Source organism: Ciona intestinalis, chromosome 2, assembly GCF_000224145.3.
Source record: "Ciona intestinalis chromosome 2, KH, whole genome shotgun sequence".
Taxonomy (NCBI): domain Eukaryota; kingdom Metazoa; phylum Chordata; class Ascidiacea; order Phlebobranchia; family Cionidae; genus Ciona; species Ciona intestinalis.
This window is the reverse complement of record NC_020167.2, coordinates 6,014,546-6,036,142: the sequence shown is the minus strand read 5'-3', so window position 1 is coordinate 6,036,142 and position 21,597 is coordinate 6,014,546. Positions and strand designations below refer to the sequence as shown.

General features: G+C 34.1%; 4 protein-coding genes across 4 annotated transcripts in view; 3 read left to right on the top strand and 1 right to left on the bottom strand.

Moving 5' to 3' along the window:
• The first annotated feature begins 1,866 nt into the window (after window positions 1–1,866).
• e2f1/2/3/6 (transcription factor protein) lies at window positions 1,867–7,365 on the top strand. The gene is given in 9 exon segments (NM_001078219.1): window positions 1,867–2,001; window positions 2,340–2,478; window positions 2,901–3,017; window positions 3,428–3,600; window positions 3,879–4,037; window positions 4,271–4,426; window positions 4,786–4,900; window positions 5,742–5,871; window positions 6,500–7,365. Coding segments are annotated over 9 exon segments (1,326 nt in total). The 5' UTR covers window positions 1,867–1,909; the 3' UTR covers window positions 6,745–7,365.
• A 256-nt stretch (window positions 7,366–7,621) lies between these two features.
• LOC100180645 (uncharacterized protein C8orf34 homolog) lies at window positions 7,622–12,479 on the top strand. Its single transcript, XM_002130653.4, has 14 exons — window positions 7,622–7,758; window positions 7,961–8,047; window positions 8,434–8,509; window positions 8,596–8,724; window positions 8,870–8,994; window positions 9,318–9,411; window positions 9,653–9,728; window positions 10,025–10,148; window positions 10,358–10,440; window positions 10,589–10,795; window positions 11,134–11,204; window positions 11,523–11,599; window positions 11,865–11,910; window positions 12,246–12,479. Exons 1-14 carry the CDS (start codon window positions 7,696–7,698, stop codon window positions 12,305–12,307), a joined length of 1,320 nt encoding a protein of 439 aa, XP_002130689.1. The 5' UTR covers window positions 7,622–7,695; the 3' UTR covers window positions 12,308–12,479.
• A 374-nt stretch (window positions 12,480–12,853) lies between these two features.
• Window positions 12,854–15,054, bottom strand: LOC100182997 (33 kDa inner dynein arm light chain, axonemal). The gene is made up of 6 exons (XM_002130617.5): window positions 14,913–15,054; window positions 14,645–14,824; window positions 14,155–14,287; window positions 13,760–13,938; window positions 13,488–13,652; window positions 12,854–13,000 (listed from the first exon to the last, which is right to left on the bottom strand). Exons 1-6 carry the CDS (start codon window positions 14,991–14,993, stop codon window positions 12,965–12,967), a joined length of 774 nt encoding a protein of 257 aa, XP_002130653.1. The 5' UTR covers window positions 14,994–15,054; the 3' UTR covers window positions 12,854–12,964.
• Window positions 15,055–18,437: 3,383 nt separating this feature from the next.
• The window catches only part of vdr-a (nuclear receptor), a 21,425-nt gene continuing 18,265 nt past the window's right edge, over window positions 18,438–21,597 (top strand). Inside the window, 1 exon segment of the mRNA NM_001078379.1 lies at window positions 18,438–18,526. The gene's annotated coding sequence lies outside the window, so the exon portion shown is untranslated.

Genomic DNA, 21,597 nt, shown 5'->3' with positions numbered 1-21,597 from the left:
GCAAAAACTGTTTGCCCAATGACAGTTAGTTATGAAGTTTATATATGGCAGGGTGGGGGAAGACTGGACACATTTAGCACATAGTATCCCAATATTCCAAACATATTTTAAACGAATAACAAAGGTCTAAGGGAGTCATGAGGTTACGGTTTTATAACTCTTTAAATGTTCTTTGTGTACTGCCAAATGGGTCGAGAAAATAGGATAAAAAGGAGTCCCATCTTTCTCCACCCCAATATCCTATAATCAATATGTATATACTACAAAAAAAGTCAATGCAGAATAATAAAAAGGAGTCACGAATTACAAACTTCTTTAGTCCTAAAACTATTAAACTGTGATCCGCTTTGTTGTGCCTAGTTAATTTGACGCCGTGGCATAAGGATCAGTGTGCCTGCTTCTAGCCAAGAGGTTATGGGTCCGAGGCTCCCCGCCGTTACGATTTTCAAAGTAAGAAATGCACAAAATTAGACCCAAGTGTTTACCTGGCACGTGCGGTATAACTATTATTATAAGAATAAATTTTGAAGTATCATATTATGTCAACTGTTATTACAATTAAATGCGCGTTTTAGTTGTCGCTGCTGAGAGTAGAAGAAAACAGAAACTGTAGTCCCTTATTTGTTATGCTCCATACCTCCACCAAGCGTACATAACGAACCTAGATAAACAAGGATCACGTGATCAACAACCCGCGGGAAATTTGACGATTCGCGCGCTTTGCACCGGATGGCTCTGTCTTGTGGTGACTGATTGAGAAAAAGGCTTCATAGTAATCGAGGAGTCGACGATTACGAAGAACGACACGTATGGAAAAGCAGAATAGACCGTGTCTTGTGTAATAGAGAGATACTTCATTAATTTATGATGTTATTTACAAATTGTGCTACTTTTAAAGTGTTTACGTTATAAGATTTCTATACTGATTAAATATGTTTAGCTTTTCCCGTAATGCAATGTTTCAATAATCTGTAAACATTAACTTTGTAAATAGGCTATACAGCCTTTTTTTATCTGCTTACGTATTTTGTTACGAGCAATGTTGGTAATTAGTCGCGCTAAACGGCGTAGATTATGTTATAGGACCGTGTACATAAATTTATGTTTAAAGAGTGACGTACACGATTAAAATAGTTTACAGTTTTTACACGTGTGTCACACAAAACACTAAGGTTTTATTTGGCTTAGGGAAAACGTATGTTTTTTTATTTAGAGCCTTAAAAACTACAATGTGTTCACAACCTTTTTGTGCTGTGCTAGTAGTATGTTTTGGATGCATGTCTTTATGATTGAGGTAATGGGCCAACTGTATTCCAAATTACATGTCTTTTAATGTGACCCACCGTAGGTCCTTAGCTTGTCCATATAGAATACTAGTTTATTTATCATTAATGTCGATAAGTTTTATGTATCTTGTTGTAATTTCCTGACTCTATGTGTGGGTCGTATGTCAATCGTGTTGGCAATCGATTGGTGCGGGTCGTGCTAATCGAAACGCCAACATATGTGTTCATGTAGTTTTGCATTCATACCAACACATGTAGCTACAGTTAAATAGCGTTTATATCAAATCTATTTTACTCCTAATTGGAGTCCAGCCTATGGTGACCTAAATGATGTATATAAGCGACTTGGATGTTGGGGTAATAAAAACCTTTGTTGATGTTCTGAGTGAATAAGGTCCTATATGGGTGAGTTCCTTTAGGGGTAATGGGTCAAATTGAGCATGAATCTCAGTTCCTTGGCAAGGACTTCACTCACATAGAATAGAGTGAAAATGTTTTGCTCTGGTTACTAAATGTTGTGGCTCATAAGATTAATAATAACAGGCAAATAATTACCAATCCATATTTTTGTCAGGTTTTTGTTAAATTAAAGTTTAAAACTCTGGGTTTATGGTTTAGCAAGCATGGATAATTCAAGGGTTTTTTCAACAACAACAGCACGCGAGATATTCACAAACAACCTTGCTTCGGTGTCGCCTCAATGTTCAAGCAAAAGGTGGGAACATTTTATATTGCTTTGGTTGTACAGACTACAGAATTATATAAGTGTGGGATCAAGTGATGCAGTCATACTATTGTTTCAGGGGAGGCAAAAATCTAGTTATTATTTAAAATATATGGGCTTACAGTTAATAAAGATGAATATATTAATTATAAATCAATTTAAAACATTTATGCCGTATTGCTCTTGACAAATAAGATGGTGTAGTGTGGTATGGAAAAGTTTTAATTAAAAGTTGTTTGGCGCTTTACTGACAAAACCTTACCTACACAGTGTCTCGTAATCCATACAACAGTAATGATTAGTTTAAAATTTCATGAACTTTGTTCCAGTTTACCTTCGAATGAACTCCATCTGACCCCAAGCCAAGATGACACGCATCAATGGTTGTATGGGGGTCATGACATGCATGGGGCAACAGATATGTCAATCGTTACCGTGGAAAGTCAAAATAATAGGAATACTGCACAGGTAAATGTATATGTGTGTAAGAATTTTAAAATGTTACACTGTATAGTGAAAGAGTGCAACTGTATGGACAGGATCTTGTATTCAATTTGACAGACTGGTTGGGTCAGTCATTATGTACTATTAGATACCAAAAGTAATGCATAGATGTCCCCATATACAAAAACCTGTGACAGTTTCATTGACCATATACTATTAGATAGCAGATATAAGTTTAAATGATAAAATTTATTTTTACAGTTTATGGCATTCAGAAGTAGAGGCCACAAATTTGGTCTGTGCTGCATAGTTCGGCCTACACCCATTATTTAATGGTTGTTTTAATTGTTTATAAATGTCAATAAACAAATTATTTTATAACATTAGCAATTTTAGACCATTGTATTTATACCCTTATAGATAATTATCTTCTGTTTTCCTGATAGGTTAAAAGGAAGTTAGAGTTACAAAGCAGTAGCAGTGGATCCATGAACTCATACTTGATGTCAGAATCTCAAATTCAACAACTTCAAACTCAAAACTTTGTAAATAATTACAACAAGGTAAGTAAGTAGAGATGGAATGTTAATTGATGGGAACAGTGGGTTTTCATTGTTTACAAGCAATGCACTCTCTAAACATTCTTGTGTTTATAATTATAAGCAACGCCTTTGGTTACAACAGAAATGAGAGTTGTTCCTAAACTTAAAAGCTTGGCAACTATTTTCCAGCTAAATAAGTTGATTACCTTGAATTCTTTGTTGTCTGGGTAAATGACCATTTTTTTCATATTCATGGCAATATTTATTCTTTCTATTCATGTTTAAACCAACATACCCAAAGTATACTGCACTGCCACATTTATTGTATTCTTCACTAAACAATGTCACAAAAAAGTGCTTGTAATGTAATCTTTGAAGTGTTCAAATAATGTTGTTGTAACCACTTTATAATAAATAATTATACAATACAGCCTCCATCATTCAAGTCTCCACTAAAGAGAGCTAAGAGCGTCTCCGAAAGAAAAGTTTTAGCAACAAACCCTCCGAGCCGGAAGCGAAAAATGAGCACAGCTGGTTCTGTTGCTTCTGGGTCGCCATCTGAAAAATCAAGATATGACACTTCTCTTGGCCTGCTAACAAAGAGGTTGGTGGAGACCGTGTATTTGTTGGTTTAAATTTTTTAAGGGAGGATATTCTTAAAGGATTAAGACTCACAGTATGTCCGTAATTTGGAGCATAGGTGTAACATTAGGGGTTTCTAAGGTGACATTTTAAACCTAAAATGTTTATCGAGCTTCTTGAACAACACTTCAGCCTGAAATGTGAACAAACTGTATACTATCTGCTGTAATTTATGCTAAGCATAAGAGAATGCCGTAAACGCCAAGACGGGGCTTTTAACTTTAAACCGATTTATTCCAGATTTACCCAGTTAATGCGAAATTCTTCCGATGGTATTCTTGATCTGAACCAAGCTGCTGACATTCTCGCCGTCCAGAAAAGACGAATATACGACATTACAAACGTACTGGAAGGAATTGGTCTGATTGAAAAACGTTCGAAAAACAATGTGCAGTGGGTGTAAGTCAAGTACATTATCTTTAGTTTTTATATAAAATTATTTAGTTTACCCATGCAAAGTGTCTTTTGCATGTCGGTATAAACGTTAAGTTCAATAAAATTAACCTAAAATTAAATTTTTACTATGCAACAGCTACACCAATTTAACAATCACTGATAGTTTCCCCCCAAAAAAATTCTATATGTATATATACACTTTATCAAATTAACTTTGAAATATATTTCCACTTCAGTGCTTGCCCAAACACAGAGTCGGACCATTCAAGTGAAATCGAGAAACAAGAAACGCAGAACGAGGTTGATGCTCTAAGGAACAAAGAAGAAGAACTCGATCAGTTGATCCGGAAACGACAAATGGAACTTGAAAGATTGTCCGAGTCAAATACCGAATATCCTTTTATATTCTAATAATTATTAACGGTTGTAATGCTTGAATTGTTACATAGATATAGACCATACTGAATGATCAGTATTCAGTAATTAATTATAAATACCAAAATTTTTATTTAAATTCCGAATATATATCTTTTTATAATCTACAAGTTAAAAAATTGTTCTATTTATAAAAAAAACAGTGGCAATAACTGCAGTTTTGACTTAAAATAAAACCTATTTTAGTTGCCATATTTCCCCACTTAATCCATTTATAAAAAAGTTGTTTTGGAAAAGATGTTGAAAGAATCTAAAGTAAAGTTAATGCAGCTTCACTTTATCACTTGGTTAATATTTTTTCTTAACCGCAACCCACGCATTCATATGTGACCTACCAGGATATCAGAGGTATCAAAAGCTTCAAAGAACAAATTGTGATTTGCATCAAAGCTCCACAAGATACAAAACTTGAGGTGCCCGACCCTGGAGAGGTACGTTGGCGTATTGGTTTAATATACAGACATTTAAAGACCATTTTCTGTTTATAAACAAGAGTTATACGAACACCTGTGTTATAACAACTGTCGTTTTCCGGCCACCAGGATTAAGCAAGTTGCATTCATTTATATTTTATGTTGCTCATAGGAATGGCACTACACACACAAAATGGGGTTAAGTTAATTATAAAACAACTTGTTGAAAAAGAAATGGCTCAGGCGATAAAATAATACAGTGGTTAAAACAATTTCTGTGGTGCAAATACATTTCTGCTACACCAGCTTGCTGTAGCCTTAAAGGTTTAGAACCAATGCCATTAAAGAAAAAAAAACTTGGCATTTTCACAAATGTAATTGGTTTGCCTCAAGAAAATATAAGTTTGTAATATATGACACATCAATGCCCTACATTGCCTGCCATATATTTGTGTAAACATTAGCAATCATCTTGTTTATTTAATCATTCTTTCAATTGTAAGAGGATAGACATAGGCTATTAAAAAGTGGGTCATCTCTTCTATTTATGATTTCATGTTTGTGAAACATGGTTTACATAGCACAGGTGAAACTTTGAAGGGTGTCTGGGTTACATGTCACCCAACTTTTAAACAGGGGTAACAACATATGTTTTAGCACCCCAATTTAAACCCCAGAACAGCATTTACCCTGTCGTTAAAATTGTCTATACAAACAATCAGAGCCAAAGTATATTGAATATGAAACCACAATGAATGTGGTTCTGTGTGGGTGTCAACTTATTTCAGCAGTCACCATACATTTTCTTATTACTAATGTTTAAGTTTCCTGATTAACTTTATCTTAATATTCCACACAGAAAATCCAGATGTTATTAAAAAGCACTAAGGGTGAGATCGATGTGTTCCTGTGTCCTGATCCCCAGGACCATATTTCGCCTAAGAAAGAGCCAGTAGAGGGCGATAGTGGGTTGTTGGAATCGACCTCTGGTACGTAAACTGATGTTTCAATCTTTATTTATCTTTAACATTTAAAACACTTGTTCAATGTGTAAGCATCCAACATTATGTGTTATTCTTTTTCTGCTTTAAAGTGAATATAAACTTGTGCTGGTATAGTTATACACAACTGTTGTGTGAAGCCTATGTTCAAAATATGTACAGTAATACCCCCCTACCCATATAGTACAAATGCTGTGTCTTTATTTCTTTATAACTAACTTTTGTTCATGTCATTACTGCCTTTCTTATTTATTGCTGTTTTGGTTTGTTTAAGCTTGTTTAAAGCTTGTTTGAGATTAGTTCAATTGCAGTTGGTATGTTGCACTTTATTTTGATCGTTAGTGTGCAATTTGTTTTTGTTTCAAAAAGTAAATGTTTAAGTAAGATAAGTTGTTTTAATAAGCGTTATTAATAAAATAATGTGCATTACAATTCTATTTTATTTTTAAAAAACTATGGAATATATATCATTGGTGGTATAATAATGCAAAAAAGTGTATGCGGCATTTTGCTGTGGTAGGTTGAGCCGCTTTTATGTTGCAATGGTAAGTCTACAAAATATACAGCAGACAGACAAGTTTTGAAAAATGTAAATATATTTATTTAAACTGTTTAGTATCAGATGGGAGTCAACGGCTATCGGGAAGTCAATATGAGGAGAATCGGCCCCTCTTTATGCAAACCGAGGATCAAATGCCGTCAGATGAAGTGGATTCCGCATTTATTGATGAAGATTCATTCATCGCGCTTTCCCCAGCCATGAACCCCGATGATTATTTGTTTTCACTCGATGACAGCGAAGGGATTTCTGAGCTCTTTGATATGAACGCTACCTCGCTTAGTGGTGCTCGTACTTCATAGCTATTGTTACATCACACACACGTCCTATTGTTGCATCTCATCTAAAATAGAATTAATTTCTTGTTTGTACTTTCAAAGTAGTTGTTTTAGTTGTGTTTTGTTTTTTTTCTTGCGTTATTTCTGAGGATTGATATTAATTGTTGCAAAATGCATTTGCGGACCCCTTTTTTGCATTTTCCCTCACAACCTGCATTCAGTGTGTTTAATTTACGCCTGCCAGTTTGAAAACATTACATTATTGTCGCATTTTCATTTTACAACAAAAACGTTTTAACTGGATGTAGTATTGATTATTTTACCTCCTCTAACACCAACTATCATGGTGTAGTTTTGTAACTTTTGAAAGCGTATTTAATGACAAAATGTTTCTATATTTTCTTTCAATTTTTAACTACAACTGCCAATTTTGATACTGCCATAAATTTAGTTTGATTCTTGATTTCAGTACTGCCCAACTGGTATGCAAATTGATTTGTATGTTCATGTCAGCATTTTTACTTACGCATTCTATATTTTTGCGGTCTATTTTGTTTTCAATCATAGCGGAAAATTTCAATTTTTTTGGGATCAATTTTGAAAAGCATGTTCGTTCTGTACAAAATACAAACGTTAAGAATGACAGTTGTACAGAGTAGAAAAAAGGGATAATGGGCCAAGTCTATCCCACATCTCTGACCCCATAGCGTACTTCTCAGTAGGACATCACCCATATAAAAAAGAAAAGTTTTTTAAAACGTCTTTGTGTTTCTGCTAAGAAAATGCGCGATTCTTCTCTGGACCCCACTGTTTAAAAACTAGCGTATATAAGGTTTCTGTGCTCGCGTGTTTGATTTAAAACCAGGGACGCATAAAAAGTAAACAAACAAAGTTTCGGTCGGTTGGTGAATATTTGGTAATATTTTATCTAAATAGTCGACAGAATATTGTACATTTTCTAAAAATATCACCGACATGTCGTCGAAACAACGTATTCAGACCTATCTAAAGCAAAATAAAATAAGTGAATTGTTTGAGGTAAGAACATACAGTTGTGTTTTGATATATATTTAAAAGACTTACTTTAAAAAGATTTTGTTTTTGTATTTATATTATTATTTTACCTTCTTACCTTTTTTCATTTACTATAATCAAAATAACAAATAAAAGTTACGTATCGTATTAAAAGTATTATTATATACTTACTATTTTCTATTTACCACAAGTAATATTCTAACAGGAAATGATGGGAAAATTAATTCATGATTTGCCTTCCAAACCAGTTGACTATCTAATTCAGTTGCTACAAAATCGCAATGCTAAAAAGGTAATATGTGTTCTGTTTGTTTAAAATACGTACATTGTACATGTCTTTCTTGCATTTCCCAAAAAGATTGGATGGGACAACTGTATACAAGTAGGCTATGTATTTCTTGATTTAATTTCTTTAATAGCTGGCATATGAGAACTGTAAATACCTATAGATAACTGCAATTTTCATTGTTATCGCATTTTGTATCAAGTAGGCTTAAACCTTAAGGGTTTCACCGCCTAAATTACCAATCTTGGATGACAGACATTAGACATATTGTAAAAGTATAACTTTTGCAACATCCTGGTTTTTTCTCCACAATTCCCAATTTTTTACGGGGTGTATTTTTATTTCCATGCAGTTGGTATTGGTACACATAACTGACATTTATTTATCCACAGAAAGTAGAAGTCCAACAAACTTATTCAAAAACTTTCCCGAAACCAACTTCTTCTAATGCTGCTAATTTATGGAATGGTAAATATATTATGCTATTTCTGTTAAAAAAGTCGAAAAAAGGATAGAAAACGGTATTGTTGTATCAACTTGTATGCCTATTTTAGATGACAAACGCAGATCTCCGGCAAAGTCTCCCACCAAACAATCTGTTACTGAGTTAGACGGGAAAGAACAAACTGGTCGACAATATTCCAAACCTTGGCTGAGCAACACAAAGAAGGATCCAAAACAAAGTAAGATAGCAAGTGTTGTTTTGCCGTTCATTTCCTTCTATCGTTCTTTATATAGCATCATCTTCAGTATTGTTTACCAAGAGATAAATAACAATTATGTTATGGTATATTTTTACAAAAAATATAACCACCATTTATTTACAAGGTTTGTCTCAAACTCTGCCCTCTCCTACAAAATCTGCTGGCGACAACAAACTCCATTCTACATCCATGGATTTAAATGAGATGAGAAAATCTAAATCAAAATCAAAACTGGAAGCAGAGGATGAGGTAAACTGGTTTCATGTCTGTGTAAAAGTAGCCAGTCTGGTAAATAGACTCTATTTTACTAAACAGTTGACAGCTATATTTTATTTAAAGCAAGCAGCAAATTGAACAGTTCGAAAACATGCCAATTAGTACAGTTACAAAAAATATTTTATTTTGATTTGGTATGTTACAAATTATAAAAAAAGTTTAAAAAAGGTTGTAAGTTATCTGTTTGGCTGTATGTATTTGACTAAAGAAATACACAACCGTAATTAAAGAAGCTTCATGTACAGTTTTGTATAATAATTCTGATGTTTTCATTATTTTCAATTATTCCACCCCAGGATGTAGATTTGCGACTCACGTATGCTAAACCAAAGATTTACGGCAAAGTTCGTGATGAGTCGGATTCACAATTTGAAGAAATACAATGTCAAGGTAAGAAAATACAATAATTGATTAGGGCTCTATTATAAGTTGAACAACACAGCAAAAATATATATTTGCCCAGCGTATCACTGAAACCACACCAAAGCTTTTAAATGGTTACATAAACGTATTTTATATTACATGTCAAATGTAATTGAATGCATTTTATGTTACATGGTCCTCTTGCTAAGTCAGTTGCACTGCAGATTATATGATGTAATAATGGTGTTTGATAATATTTTGTTCACAGACAAAGAGAACAAAAAAGTTTCTTCCAAGCCTAAGCAAGAGATTGTGTCAAAGCAGAAACGACGACAAGAATTATCGTAAGTTTGTTCGTAGATGGTTCCATTTCTAATGAGGGATAACGGATATGGATGTTTTTTATATTAGTTCTCCTCTGAGACTGTGTTCTATTTGTAATAAATGAGTGTTGGCATAAACCTTCATGCTCACTGCCAAGCTATGTTGTGTGATATGGTAGCACACAGCAATATCATGTAAGTTGTTTTAACACCCAAAATACTAAAGGTGTTTTTTGAATTATTAATTTTAAAACATCGTTGCATTAAATTATATGCAGTAACAGCAGTTTTTGAGCAAGTGTTTCTATATTGTTTAGAAAGATTCTGGCTGCTCAGAACAAAGAGAAGAAAATATTAAATGATGATAAAGAAGACACCGATGATGATGATGCTGTAGAGTTATGTGAGGATTACGGTGATTTACATGATGAAGGGGTCAAGGTGAATATGTGGGGGGGGGAGGTGTAATGAGAAGGTAACTTTCCATACATAGAATGGGATGGAATAAAATATATTGCAGAGTTGGTTAGTTCAAGATTTTAATTCTAGATCATACATTTTTTGTGGGTATTTGGGTAGATGGCTAAATCTTTATTTAGAACATTTAATATCTTTTATGGAACCATTTTTAACTTATTTATTTCTGTCAGAATCCCCCAAAGTCAGGTGTTCATATTTCCAAAACTTCTAAACGGCAGAAAGAGGAAATTGAGCTTGTGCTCAACATGTCAAGGTAAGATTATTAAAAGTCAGCTGTTTGACTTCCCAACGAAAAACGTAACAAGCAAAAATCTACAAAAAAAAAGAAATTAATCAAACACTTTTACCATTGTTTTCAAGTTTATGCTATTGTCGTCCAATAATTATAATGTTTATCCTAGGTTTTTTGACAGCCTTGGTGGGGCAGTTAGTGTTACACACATGGACGGTATCACCCCTGTGCCCAATGTTCAGGAAGATGACGACTTTGAAAGTGCATCTCAAGTTACTGGACCACGCAGGCCAGTATGGGAAACCCCCCAATCTGATATAGATACAATTGTAAGCAAACAAAATCGAAGAACGAACGCTGCAATGTTTGATTTGTCGTAAGTATGAGGTCTTAACATTTGTGAAGTCTTATAGAAAAATAAAAATTGCTGTTCTGCTACTTTAAATGATACAGTTATTTTCTAATGCTCATTTATTTAAACAAAATAAAAAGTTATTATTGATGTAATGCAGTGATTTTTATTCAAATAGATTTTTATAACAGATAACTATTTTAAAACTCGTAACTCTGTTGGATGGGAGCCAACTGTATATGATATGACTGTAGTTTTTGTAGTTATTTTTGCTTGCATATCGTTATTATTATTTGTTTATTTTATCAAATTAGGCTTTTTTTGCCAAAATTCTTGGTAAAACTAACAAAAATACATTTCAGTTCCAAAGTTTCTAAATCGAAAAGTCGAGTGAGTCAATCTGGTAGTGCGAAAGTGGGATCAATAAAAGAAGGTTAATTACATTAAAGATTCACAATTATTGCTTGTACATTTGTATTGGAGCAATTACAACAGAAAATGTTCCCAATCAATGCTCGCTACAAATTGACTTCTGAAATTGGATTAAATCGGTTTGGGCGTTAGAATGGAGGATTTAAACTAAATATTTAAAAATACAGTATTGATAAAACTTCTTGGTTTTGTTGGGACCCGATACCTAAAAAACGCACATCCTAGCTTTTGCTTAATAAAAAATCAAGTTAAATCAAAATTCCATTCATAGAACTCTGTATTTATTTATTAATTAATTCATATAATTATTTAATACCAGGTTCCACTATTGTAAGGAAAAGCAAAAGTGGAAGTTTAGTTGAAGACAAACTTTCAAATCATCCTAAACCTACAAAGGTAAACATTTCATGGCTTCCTATGGTATTGTTCTGGTGTATTCAGTCTATAACCTTTTGGCAGTAACCTCTACATTAATCAATAGCAATATTATTTCTCAAAACTAAGCAAAAGGCTTGAATACATATTATAATAGGCAACAAATTAGATCACCTAGAATTTTTAAGTACTGAAATAAAATTAAACTTTAAATTACCTGATCACCCATTTTTTGATTGGTTTAAATACTATTTACTTTGTTTGTTAACTTAACTTCTATAAACAGAGCAGCAAAGAACCAAGTGTGGTATCAGCTGGTAGAAGGTCTTTAGGTGAGTTGTGTACTTAACACTAAGTTTGTGTTGTATTATTAAGTAGTGGGTGGCCTGTGATAATGTGGGGACATACCACAAATGGGAATGTGGCATATTGGCTCTATAACTGTTTAAATCTATCACAGTGGTCACTAATGGGTTGCTTAAATTGTCAGCAATAGACAAAAAGCAATCACCCCCTAAATTACATTCATAGTAATTTGTAAGCTGGCACGAGATGTGTGAAACAGAACATCCATGTTATGACGTCTGTCATTGCTCTGGGAAGATTATAAGCGACATTATAATGTATTGAATCATAGCTACAGAACTTCAACTTTATGTCTTAACAGTTGGTGAACGGAGCAGAAAATCAAGTCAAGCTTCTGTGGACAGACCCAAGACTGCTCAGTAATTTGTATCAAAATGCTTCCATTATTAAGTAGCTGTTTCAGTATTTTATATTTTAATCACAAGTTTCACACCACAGTATGTTCCTAGTATTGTATATGCCTTCTTTTATATGCAGTGACTTTTTGTATATATGCCTTTTCTACCTTATCAATTAAAACATAGTTTTAGTTAAAGTGTTGCCTGTTAAGATATCTTATTTAAGTTTAGATAATATTTGCTGTAAATTTAAAAGCACAAAATCAGAAAAAAACTCAGACTGTCGCAGACCTTTCAGGTGTATATAAATATGCTTGAACCCCTTTTGGTTCCTTAAAGCCATACTAGTCAGGGGTGTTAGTGTAAGCAGGCCTACTGTACATTTTTTTGCATTGCATTAAGTAGTGAAACTAGAACCAAAGTTGTTTTATAGGTATGTACATCTAACATAGTTGTTCCATAGGTATGTAAACTCAACTATCCAAACCTTCCCTGCATTTTAAAGTTTGACGCATTCATTACGAGCTATGGTATATCTATAATTGCCATAATGAATCATATCATCAGCATATAAATGTTCAGACTAGGTTTATATTTATAAAACAAGAAACGCTACTGTACATTAATATCAACATAACATGTCAATCTGATTCCCAACACAGAACATTGAAATGCAAGGAGATTATTTCTTGGGTGCGATGATACCTTCAAGTTGTGTCTGCAGTGATAAAAATGGTTTAAAAGGTGAAGTATTCATATAAAGGCTAGTAGGTAGTATACAGATGAGGTAAGCCACAAAACACAGGTGAAAAAGTGTAAGGTATTTTTGTAAGTGTGTTTTATTATAATATATATAGTATTCTATATGAGTGAGGTTCTGTAACATACCAAAGGACTAAGCTGGCCATTACTGCTATTGTGTAATAGGTAGCGTAAGGAAGTTGTATACCTATTGTTTAAGTAGAGCTTTGTAGTTTGTGAGTGACAATTTAGGAAATGCTACACTTTATATGGGTTTTGATGGTTCAAAACCTGCTTGAAAACCTATTAAACCCTCAAGCAGTTTAAATTTATTTTACAATGTAACATAATAGGGTTTACAGTACGTTATACGTACATTACAGTGCATTCCTTATTGTCTACATCATCAGCACTCCATGCTTCTTAGCCAGTATTTACATTTTTAACAAAATTCTTTAAATTACCTTGAGCTGTTGGTTTGTTCGCTTAAGAAACTGAATTTCTTCCGAATGTTTCTTCTCTTCAACTTGTCTCCTCTCTGCTTCTCTCTTTTCGATGGCTTCACATTTCGCTTTCAATTCATTCACCGTCCTTTCTAAATCTCTCTTCTCATTGTCAAGATCAGAAATCTAAAACACAGAGATACAGCAACATGGAGATCTTACTTGGCTGACACTTTTAAAACCTTTACTAAAAATACAAAACTACACTTTTGATTGATTGATTAAAATCTCACCTTATTCTCCATGTCTGCTTTGCCCTGTTCAGCTTGCAATGCTTTCCTCATACCAAAAGCGACACTGCTTTCATAGAGTGTCTGATAGGCAGCTATTGTCATTCGTATCTCATCTCGGACTCGAAGAAGCAGAAGACCTCGCTCTGCACAATTGATCGTGACTTGTCGGATCAACTCGTCTGAGAATATATTGTCATTACATAAAACAATCAACCTTAAAGTTAAATATGTGGAAACTCATGCATGCACAAGGTATATAAAACAGACCACCGCTGTCATAAGAACTGTCTTTGCCCCCCATGCGACTATTAATCATTAATAACATTTATTTAAATGTAAATACAAATTATAAATGAGTTTTCAAGTTAAAGTATTGCTGCATGAGAAGGTCTTACCAAAGCATTGAGAATAAAGTTCTCGTCTCACTGGGCAGATACCAGTCTCCCTGGCTTGACGTTGCTGCAATCTTTTGTCAAGTTCTTCTTGCAAGTTAACAACATCGAGCCTTGTAGCTGGTGTGCTTGAAACCTGGATGTTACTCAAGTAAGTGAATGTTTGTATTTATTTTAATCAAATTAGGTTTAGATTTTTATATTGCTAAAACTGTGTTGATAAACACTGTTTAAATTATATTTTATAAAAATATAAGCTTTATAGTTAGCTCCAATGTGATATTGGTAATCGTAGATGTACATATTTATAAATGATAGTGTTTTATTTCATAATACGCATAGTGTCCACTAATTAGCCCTAATTTTTGGCTAAAACTTATTCTGTGGTAATTTCTAGATGGGTAAAACAGTATATACCAGTACACCTGTGTTACAACAAATTTCTTTACCTCGCAGGCCTCATAAGTTACATATATTTGAATTATGTTTATACCTGTTGTACCCACAATTGACCTCCTTCATTCCACTCCCTGGGTGGAAGAATGCTGTTTAAGATTTCATCTGTTTGTTGTTGTTTGCTTGCGTCAAGGGGTGAGAGCTGACCAGTTTTCGGGGGTCCTGGTACGGGTCCCTGAGTTGCTGGTTGTTGTGGACTTACTTTTAAAGCCCTCGACTGGAATCAAATTAAAATGTAAGTGCAAAACGTTCATAAAGACAGGTAAATGGTATGATAATAGTTTTGAATTGGCATTTTTACTTACCTTAGGTGTCTTTTTCTCTGTATTTCGACTGACTAATACGGGGTTATCATATTTGAGTAATGACGAGTTGGGCGGAATCATATTTAGTTTTACACTCTAAAACAGGAAATCGCACAATATTCTGTAACAAAAACAAAAAGCAAATTATGATGTGTATTATTATAAAGATATACGAATTTATAGTCAAGTAAAGTCTTTAAAATGCCAAACAACAAAACAGAAAATCGTTGACATAAAAACTATTTGTCTCCATAGTAACTAGAATTGTCCCGTTCCACTATACGGCGCAAATCTCATTATTTTCCATAGGGGGTCAATGCGTGAAATGGCCAAATTTGATAAACGCTCTATGAATTCTACGGTACGCCAAAGCTAAATTTAATCATTGTATTTTAAAAGTGGTTTCACCGCGATTTCTAGTTTAGATTTAAATCGTGTATGGTCGCGTGTGTGCATAAATTATATCTCGCTGTATAGTAGGGTGGGGAAAGATGGAACACCTTTAACACATAATATCCAAATATCCTTATCGTGTTATAAACAATTATCAACGGTCTATGAGAGTCGTGAGGAAACGGTTTAATAATTCTCTAAATGTTCTTTGTTTTTTACTAAATATGACAAGAAAATAGAACGAAAAGATGTCCCATCTTCCCCCCTACTATATATTAAAATCAACAATATTTCTTGCCCAGGTTGGATAGCCTTATACGAAGTTTTTAAAATTATACCGATAAAATTGCAACGCAAATATTACACATAGGCCCAATAATGATTATATATGAAAAAAATTGTAAAGGAACATTACCAAGAATGAAAGATAGCCTCTTTTGATGTTTTACGCTCAAGGACATGAATTGAAGCAAACTATATGGGTGATTAAATGAAGATAATGCTTACAGAGGGTTTAATAGTTAAACGTCGGCAATTTGTTAAATGATACCCATGGAGACGCAGCACGAGCAATTGTTTCACAGCCCTGTGTCGGACGGCGATTCTCTTTTCTTACTTCCTTATTTGTCTTCTTTACTGGACAACGGTCGAGAATGGTCAACTGTTTGTAAAGAGATATTAGAAAAAGAAAGGAAGGGCCGAACGAACTCATTTGACACTGGTCAGTACCTTCTTCATTCGAGCCTTTCGTCAGCTGACAGATCCACATGACCGAGTTCTATCAGTAAGATGTTTCACTGCTTGTTGCTAAATTTGCAAATTCTTGGTATGCTGAGTAAGCGCTGTATTAGTATATTATTGACCGTTGTGTAGTTATACATCGTGTTGTATGTTATCTCAAAGCTTAAATGTTCTTTGCTATTGTTGAATTGCGAGCATTAACCGTATACTTCAGCGATTATTTAGGTTGCTTTTTACAGAACAAATGTAAAGAAAGAGCTTAAAGTATTCACAGGAATTTATTTTAATCCCCGACACCAACAGAGTGTATCTTACTATCTTTACGTGAGGAGAAAAGGACCGTCATGCCTCAATGATCACTTAACCGCTATTGGGATTATACTTCAGCAATTTAGGTCAGTTGCCACAGTCTGTTTGTGCCCGTTGAGAGTTAAGTTTCAGAAGTATGCAGCTATCCTATTTCATTCTTAACAATGCAAACGTTCTCATACTTGCTTAGAATTCGTAGGTAGTAAAGTACATGTACATTTATTGACGTGTAATTAAATATATAACATGTTGTTTACCGTATTTAACATTGTAAACATCAGATAATCGTAAACGATTTAATGAATCGTATGGTGTACACCTGTTCCAAAATATTATTTAATCAAATACAGTCTTAGTACGAGAGGTGTAAGTACACAGTGTTAGATAATAAACGTGCTTTCTGTCTGGTAATTGTGTCAGTTCTTTTGTTATTATTATGTGGTTTATGACGTATATACTCGTAAACCAATGTAGTATTACTTGACTCAGTTTTACTCACGTATTTGCTTATTACTCAATTTTGTTAATGTAAATTAAGATTTTAAATTACAGTATGTAAGTCTAACTATAGTTTTTAATTATAAAATGTCTTTGTTAATATATCGTACAGGGCAGGCTATTGGAAAATTGATTATAAATACTGTTTGTTAGTCTGTGTGGTTACTTTCCATAAACCTGTACATATTTGCAGTTTTGTTACTTTGCATTGTTTGTAGCAGCAGAAGTATAATTCAAAATAGAAAGCTTAGGACAAGAACTCCTTCAAACCAGCAATCAGAAAGGAAAGGACGTTGCTATTTATTTTATTTATCGAATGAATTTCTGCTAAGGCCGCCCCAGGAAAGGCAATACAAAGAATTGCTATGCATTATTGATTAGTTTCTAACTTTGTATTTCGGTCACATATACTCACTCTGTTTGTTTAAACATGGCACTTATCACTATATTGTATTAGGTAAACATCTTTTATACTGTTATCAAGTAAAGGTTAAAAAGGTCATAATTTACTCTGATTGAACAGTTGTCTGGCTTATTTCTGGCTTGTTTTGGATTCAAAACAAGAGTGTATACTGTGTCCGTATTTCATTATAACACTGTCAAAACAGCTACAATAGTTTTTGGTAGTAATGCCTTTATTAGAAAGAAGCATTTGGCCAATATACAGTCATATTATTGTTTAATGGATGAATTTGGTGACATTAAATCTTCTTAATAATTACATTTTAATTTATATTGAAAGCCTTTAATTTTGGCCCTACTGTGTTTCTAAAAGATTCAAGGTTTTCATTTTAAACCATAGTGTACACTCACTATACTGCAGTGTATAGTATAGCTATTCTTTGTTCATATCTTAGTGTGTACCCCTATTCTTCTAAATGAAGTTTAATTATACGTAAAAAAAAGTACAGTCTTTTGGAAGTATAATTTGCTTTAGACTGTGATAGGTTCAAGTTTTTTAATCATTTAATTCAACTCTATTATAAATCTATTTTAAAATCCATTTTTATTAATTCAAATTGGAATTCAAATCAATTTTAATCAGCAAGGATAATTGATCCATAACAAATGAACATTACATTACCACTTGTTGGTTACCTTCCAGCAGGCATTTGGTTTCTTCGTACATTTATGCCGACTCAGACAATCAAACCACAACGCTGTGCCATTTGTTTGTCAATTTCTTCGTAAACGTGACACCGAGCAAAGATTTTGCGTATTTGAAATCGAAAATGTCACTTTCATAACAGCTGCAATGAGGGACTTCCCCTTTATATTAAGTCCGCTTGTGGACACGAAAAAATCTCACGAGGTTACGTCAGTATCTAATGTAAATCAACCAAGTGACCAGGCATTAGCTTTTTGACCTTCCGGTCGTGATATGTAGGCCTGCAGTGACGTCTGGCTCAAATGACCATTTCCACGGTCACTATGCAAACAGTTATACGATGAGTAATAGTTTCGTTCCAAACAACGTATTTAATGGAGCGGTTATCTGGTCCTTTTCACGGCACGGTGTAGGACTGTAGGAGTATCGAGTATCCTTTGTCTGCCAGTTGTACGACTATCAGATCATTTGTTAAAGCGAAGATCGCATGTATAGCTTCTACAGGGGTGGTCACTAAAGTCGAATAATGAGTCAACGGGTTACTTAAGCATTAACGTAAAAAGAGGTGAGATCTAAGTAGTAGTGTATAACTATAAACATCGAGAGAAATATTGTTCTTTTCCCCCCGCAACCAATTTTACAATTTCATCAAGAAAAATTTAGAATACGAATGGTGTATAGTTGGTTGGTGTAATATGGAACATGTTTTCATTTATTGTTATCGTCCCATTTGGTAGTGAACAAATAATCTTTACGTTTTCCCAAGACTTTAAATTTATTAAATATAAAACAGAATTAATAATTATAAAACACAATTAGAAAATTATGGGATATTATGTGCTAATGGCGCCCCTTTACCTTACAGTATAAAAAAGTTTACAAAATTAAATAACAGTTTGTCCTATCCTGTATAAAGGTCGTATGGGCACGAGCAGTCGTAATGCACGGGGCGTGTCAATATGTGCTTTCATAGCTTATGTTTGTAGGCGATAAAACAACGTTTCTTCATTCCCACGTATAAACCTAGTCGGCCTTATAAACACGCCTCGTATAAAGGATGTCTAAAGGATATTCCACCGTCATATTAACGTATTCATATGGCCTATGAGTTCCGCAGAATAAAGCTACAGGTGGATGGCGAAAACGCCAAGAAATAATGACAGACATTACTATGTGGATTTGTTGTATCGTCGGTGCATGCATTACAAAGCGTTCATGAGCGTCTATTCTAGTGTTTTTAATCGCGTATAAATTCCATGTTTTGATTCTTTCCGTACATCTGCATAGAGAGCTGCAAACAAATATCTATGGGTATGTATGTATTTTGTATATGTTTGCTTATGTACAGGAACTGTCGTACTTTGTTTAATTAATAAAGGGACTTAAATTCGCATACCACCCAAACGGCAGTCCTACCATGGGAACCGCTGGTCCGGACCGTGTGCTTACGGCTAAAGTAATCGTATCAAGGGTATTGTCTTGGTATGTCACTCACAATCCATAATAAATTAAACCAGGAATCCGTTACATAGAGAGACAAACAATATAGTACTGTTGGAATATGATGGGACTCTATTGGCGCATAAAATCCTGATCCTATTTTAAACATTAACAACGGTCCATGGAAGTCATAAGGATGCGGTTTTACAATTCTTTAAATGTTGTTTTTTTACTTCTAAATAGGATGATGAAATAAAATGAAAATGTGTCCTATCTTCCCCCACCCTGCTATATATTTTCTGAGTTGGTTATAATGCTTAAGCATAGGGTTATAGTTTTGTATTTGTAAAATAGACAGACTACTCTATAATAGTTCGCACGAACCCAACGAGAACGTGAAATGCAATTACTCTTCACCCATGCCGTTGCTCTCTAGTTGTCTGTCTGCGGTTTAAAAGTGCAAACTTTGTTCTAAATTTCTCGACTGACTATACCCATATGGGATCCTGTGCGCTAACTCGCTTCTACGATAGCAAACGCGTGGTAAGAGAAACAAATGTGTTTACAAATGTCAGTATGGTTATGAAAAGTCTGTCGTTTAAGAATGCACGTTTTACATTGTTTAAAAATCAACCAAGCATTTGTTACCACAGTTTTGTGATTATGATTAAAAACTTCCATATATGTTGCTGTTTTTCTTTAATTTTTATTTGCCTTGGAAGTTGAAATTGAACCATCCAAAGGTTACTTCGTTTATGAATATTACGAAACCCAATCTATTTTTGATTATGGTTTCGATCGTTGTCCATTCGACACCAATTGACTTCTAAATCAGTTCTGTTTATTTGATCACCGCCCACATCACCTACGTGTATTCGCGCTTTCGGTCTTCCGGTATTATAGGAATTGCGTCGATTTCCGTTAATCAACGATTACAAACACACCCTCCTAATTCCTAAGTAATATGTCGGGCGGGGATGGTGGGATGTGTTTTTATTCTCTTTTTTGTCTGATTTGTTAGTAAACAAGGAATATTTACAGAATTATTCAACCTTTTCTTCTCGAATCTAAAAAACGGAGTTAAGAAATATGGGATTTGGATGCTAACAGTATCCTTTTTTAACCCAACAGTAATGCAAATGTATGTTCCAGACAGAAGTTTTGCAAGTGTCTGCGTTCGTCCAAATTTCGCTTTGCCTGTGTCTATTAATAGACAGCGCTCAGTGTAAATTTAAGGTCATATTTACGTCTGCGGCTCTGCATAGTTCCAGGGTCAGACACTTTATACAGACAATCGCGAATCCGCAAAACCGACACAAAATAAAATGTATTTAGACTCGAAACTTGAAATAACTTTTTACGACGTGTATGGATGAAACCGGACCACTTATAAGTATTATACAAGCCGTGTAAAAAAACGCAAATGGGACAAATGCATCAGTTAAAAAGTAAAAGCAATACATTCTTTACGATAAACTATATTGACGTTTTATTTATATCGCCTTCATCGGGGAAGGCGCTGTTTTGGATATGCCCTGCAGCAATAAGTCTATGAAGAAATGCCTTAGTTTTATGCAAATGCTATAGTTGTACGGAAGTTACAATGGTAGATGAATTAAATATAGTAATGTGGGGCAAGATGGACATAGTTAGCGGATAATCTCCCATGTTTCCTAATTCTATTATTTTGTAAATATTGTTTGTTTACTATCAAATGAGATGATAAATAGAATGAAAACATAGACCATTTTACCCAAACCAAATATATTCACGATACACCGTCAAGCATCAACGTCAATGCTATCGACTAGGCTTGTTCGGTTTATGCATATTTGGCTTGTGGTGTCTACGAGTGCGTTGTCCCGTTGCTGTTGCAGCTGTATTGTGGCTTAAGCCCGTTGTTCAATGTTATGGCTTAACGGCCAACCCTTAATTTATTCAAATTAAAATTGGATTTCTGGTAAGTGGCGGCCTGACGATTTTCTATTGACCCATCATCAATGGTCATCGTGACGTAAAGAACAGCTGTCTTTGTTTTTAAAACACGTCTCTGTATTAGAATTGTATATAGTACTGTGGAGTAGTAAGATGGATACTGTTGGTATATACATAGTGTTTCGTATTTTTTTTACCCTTTTAACGCTCCTTTGGAGTCGTGAGGATTCGGTTATAAAATTCATTTAATCCTTTGTTTAC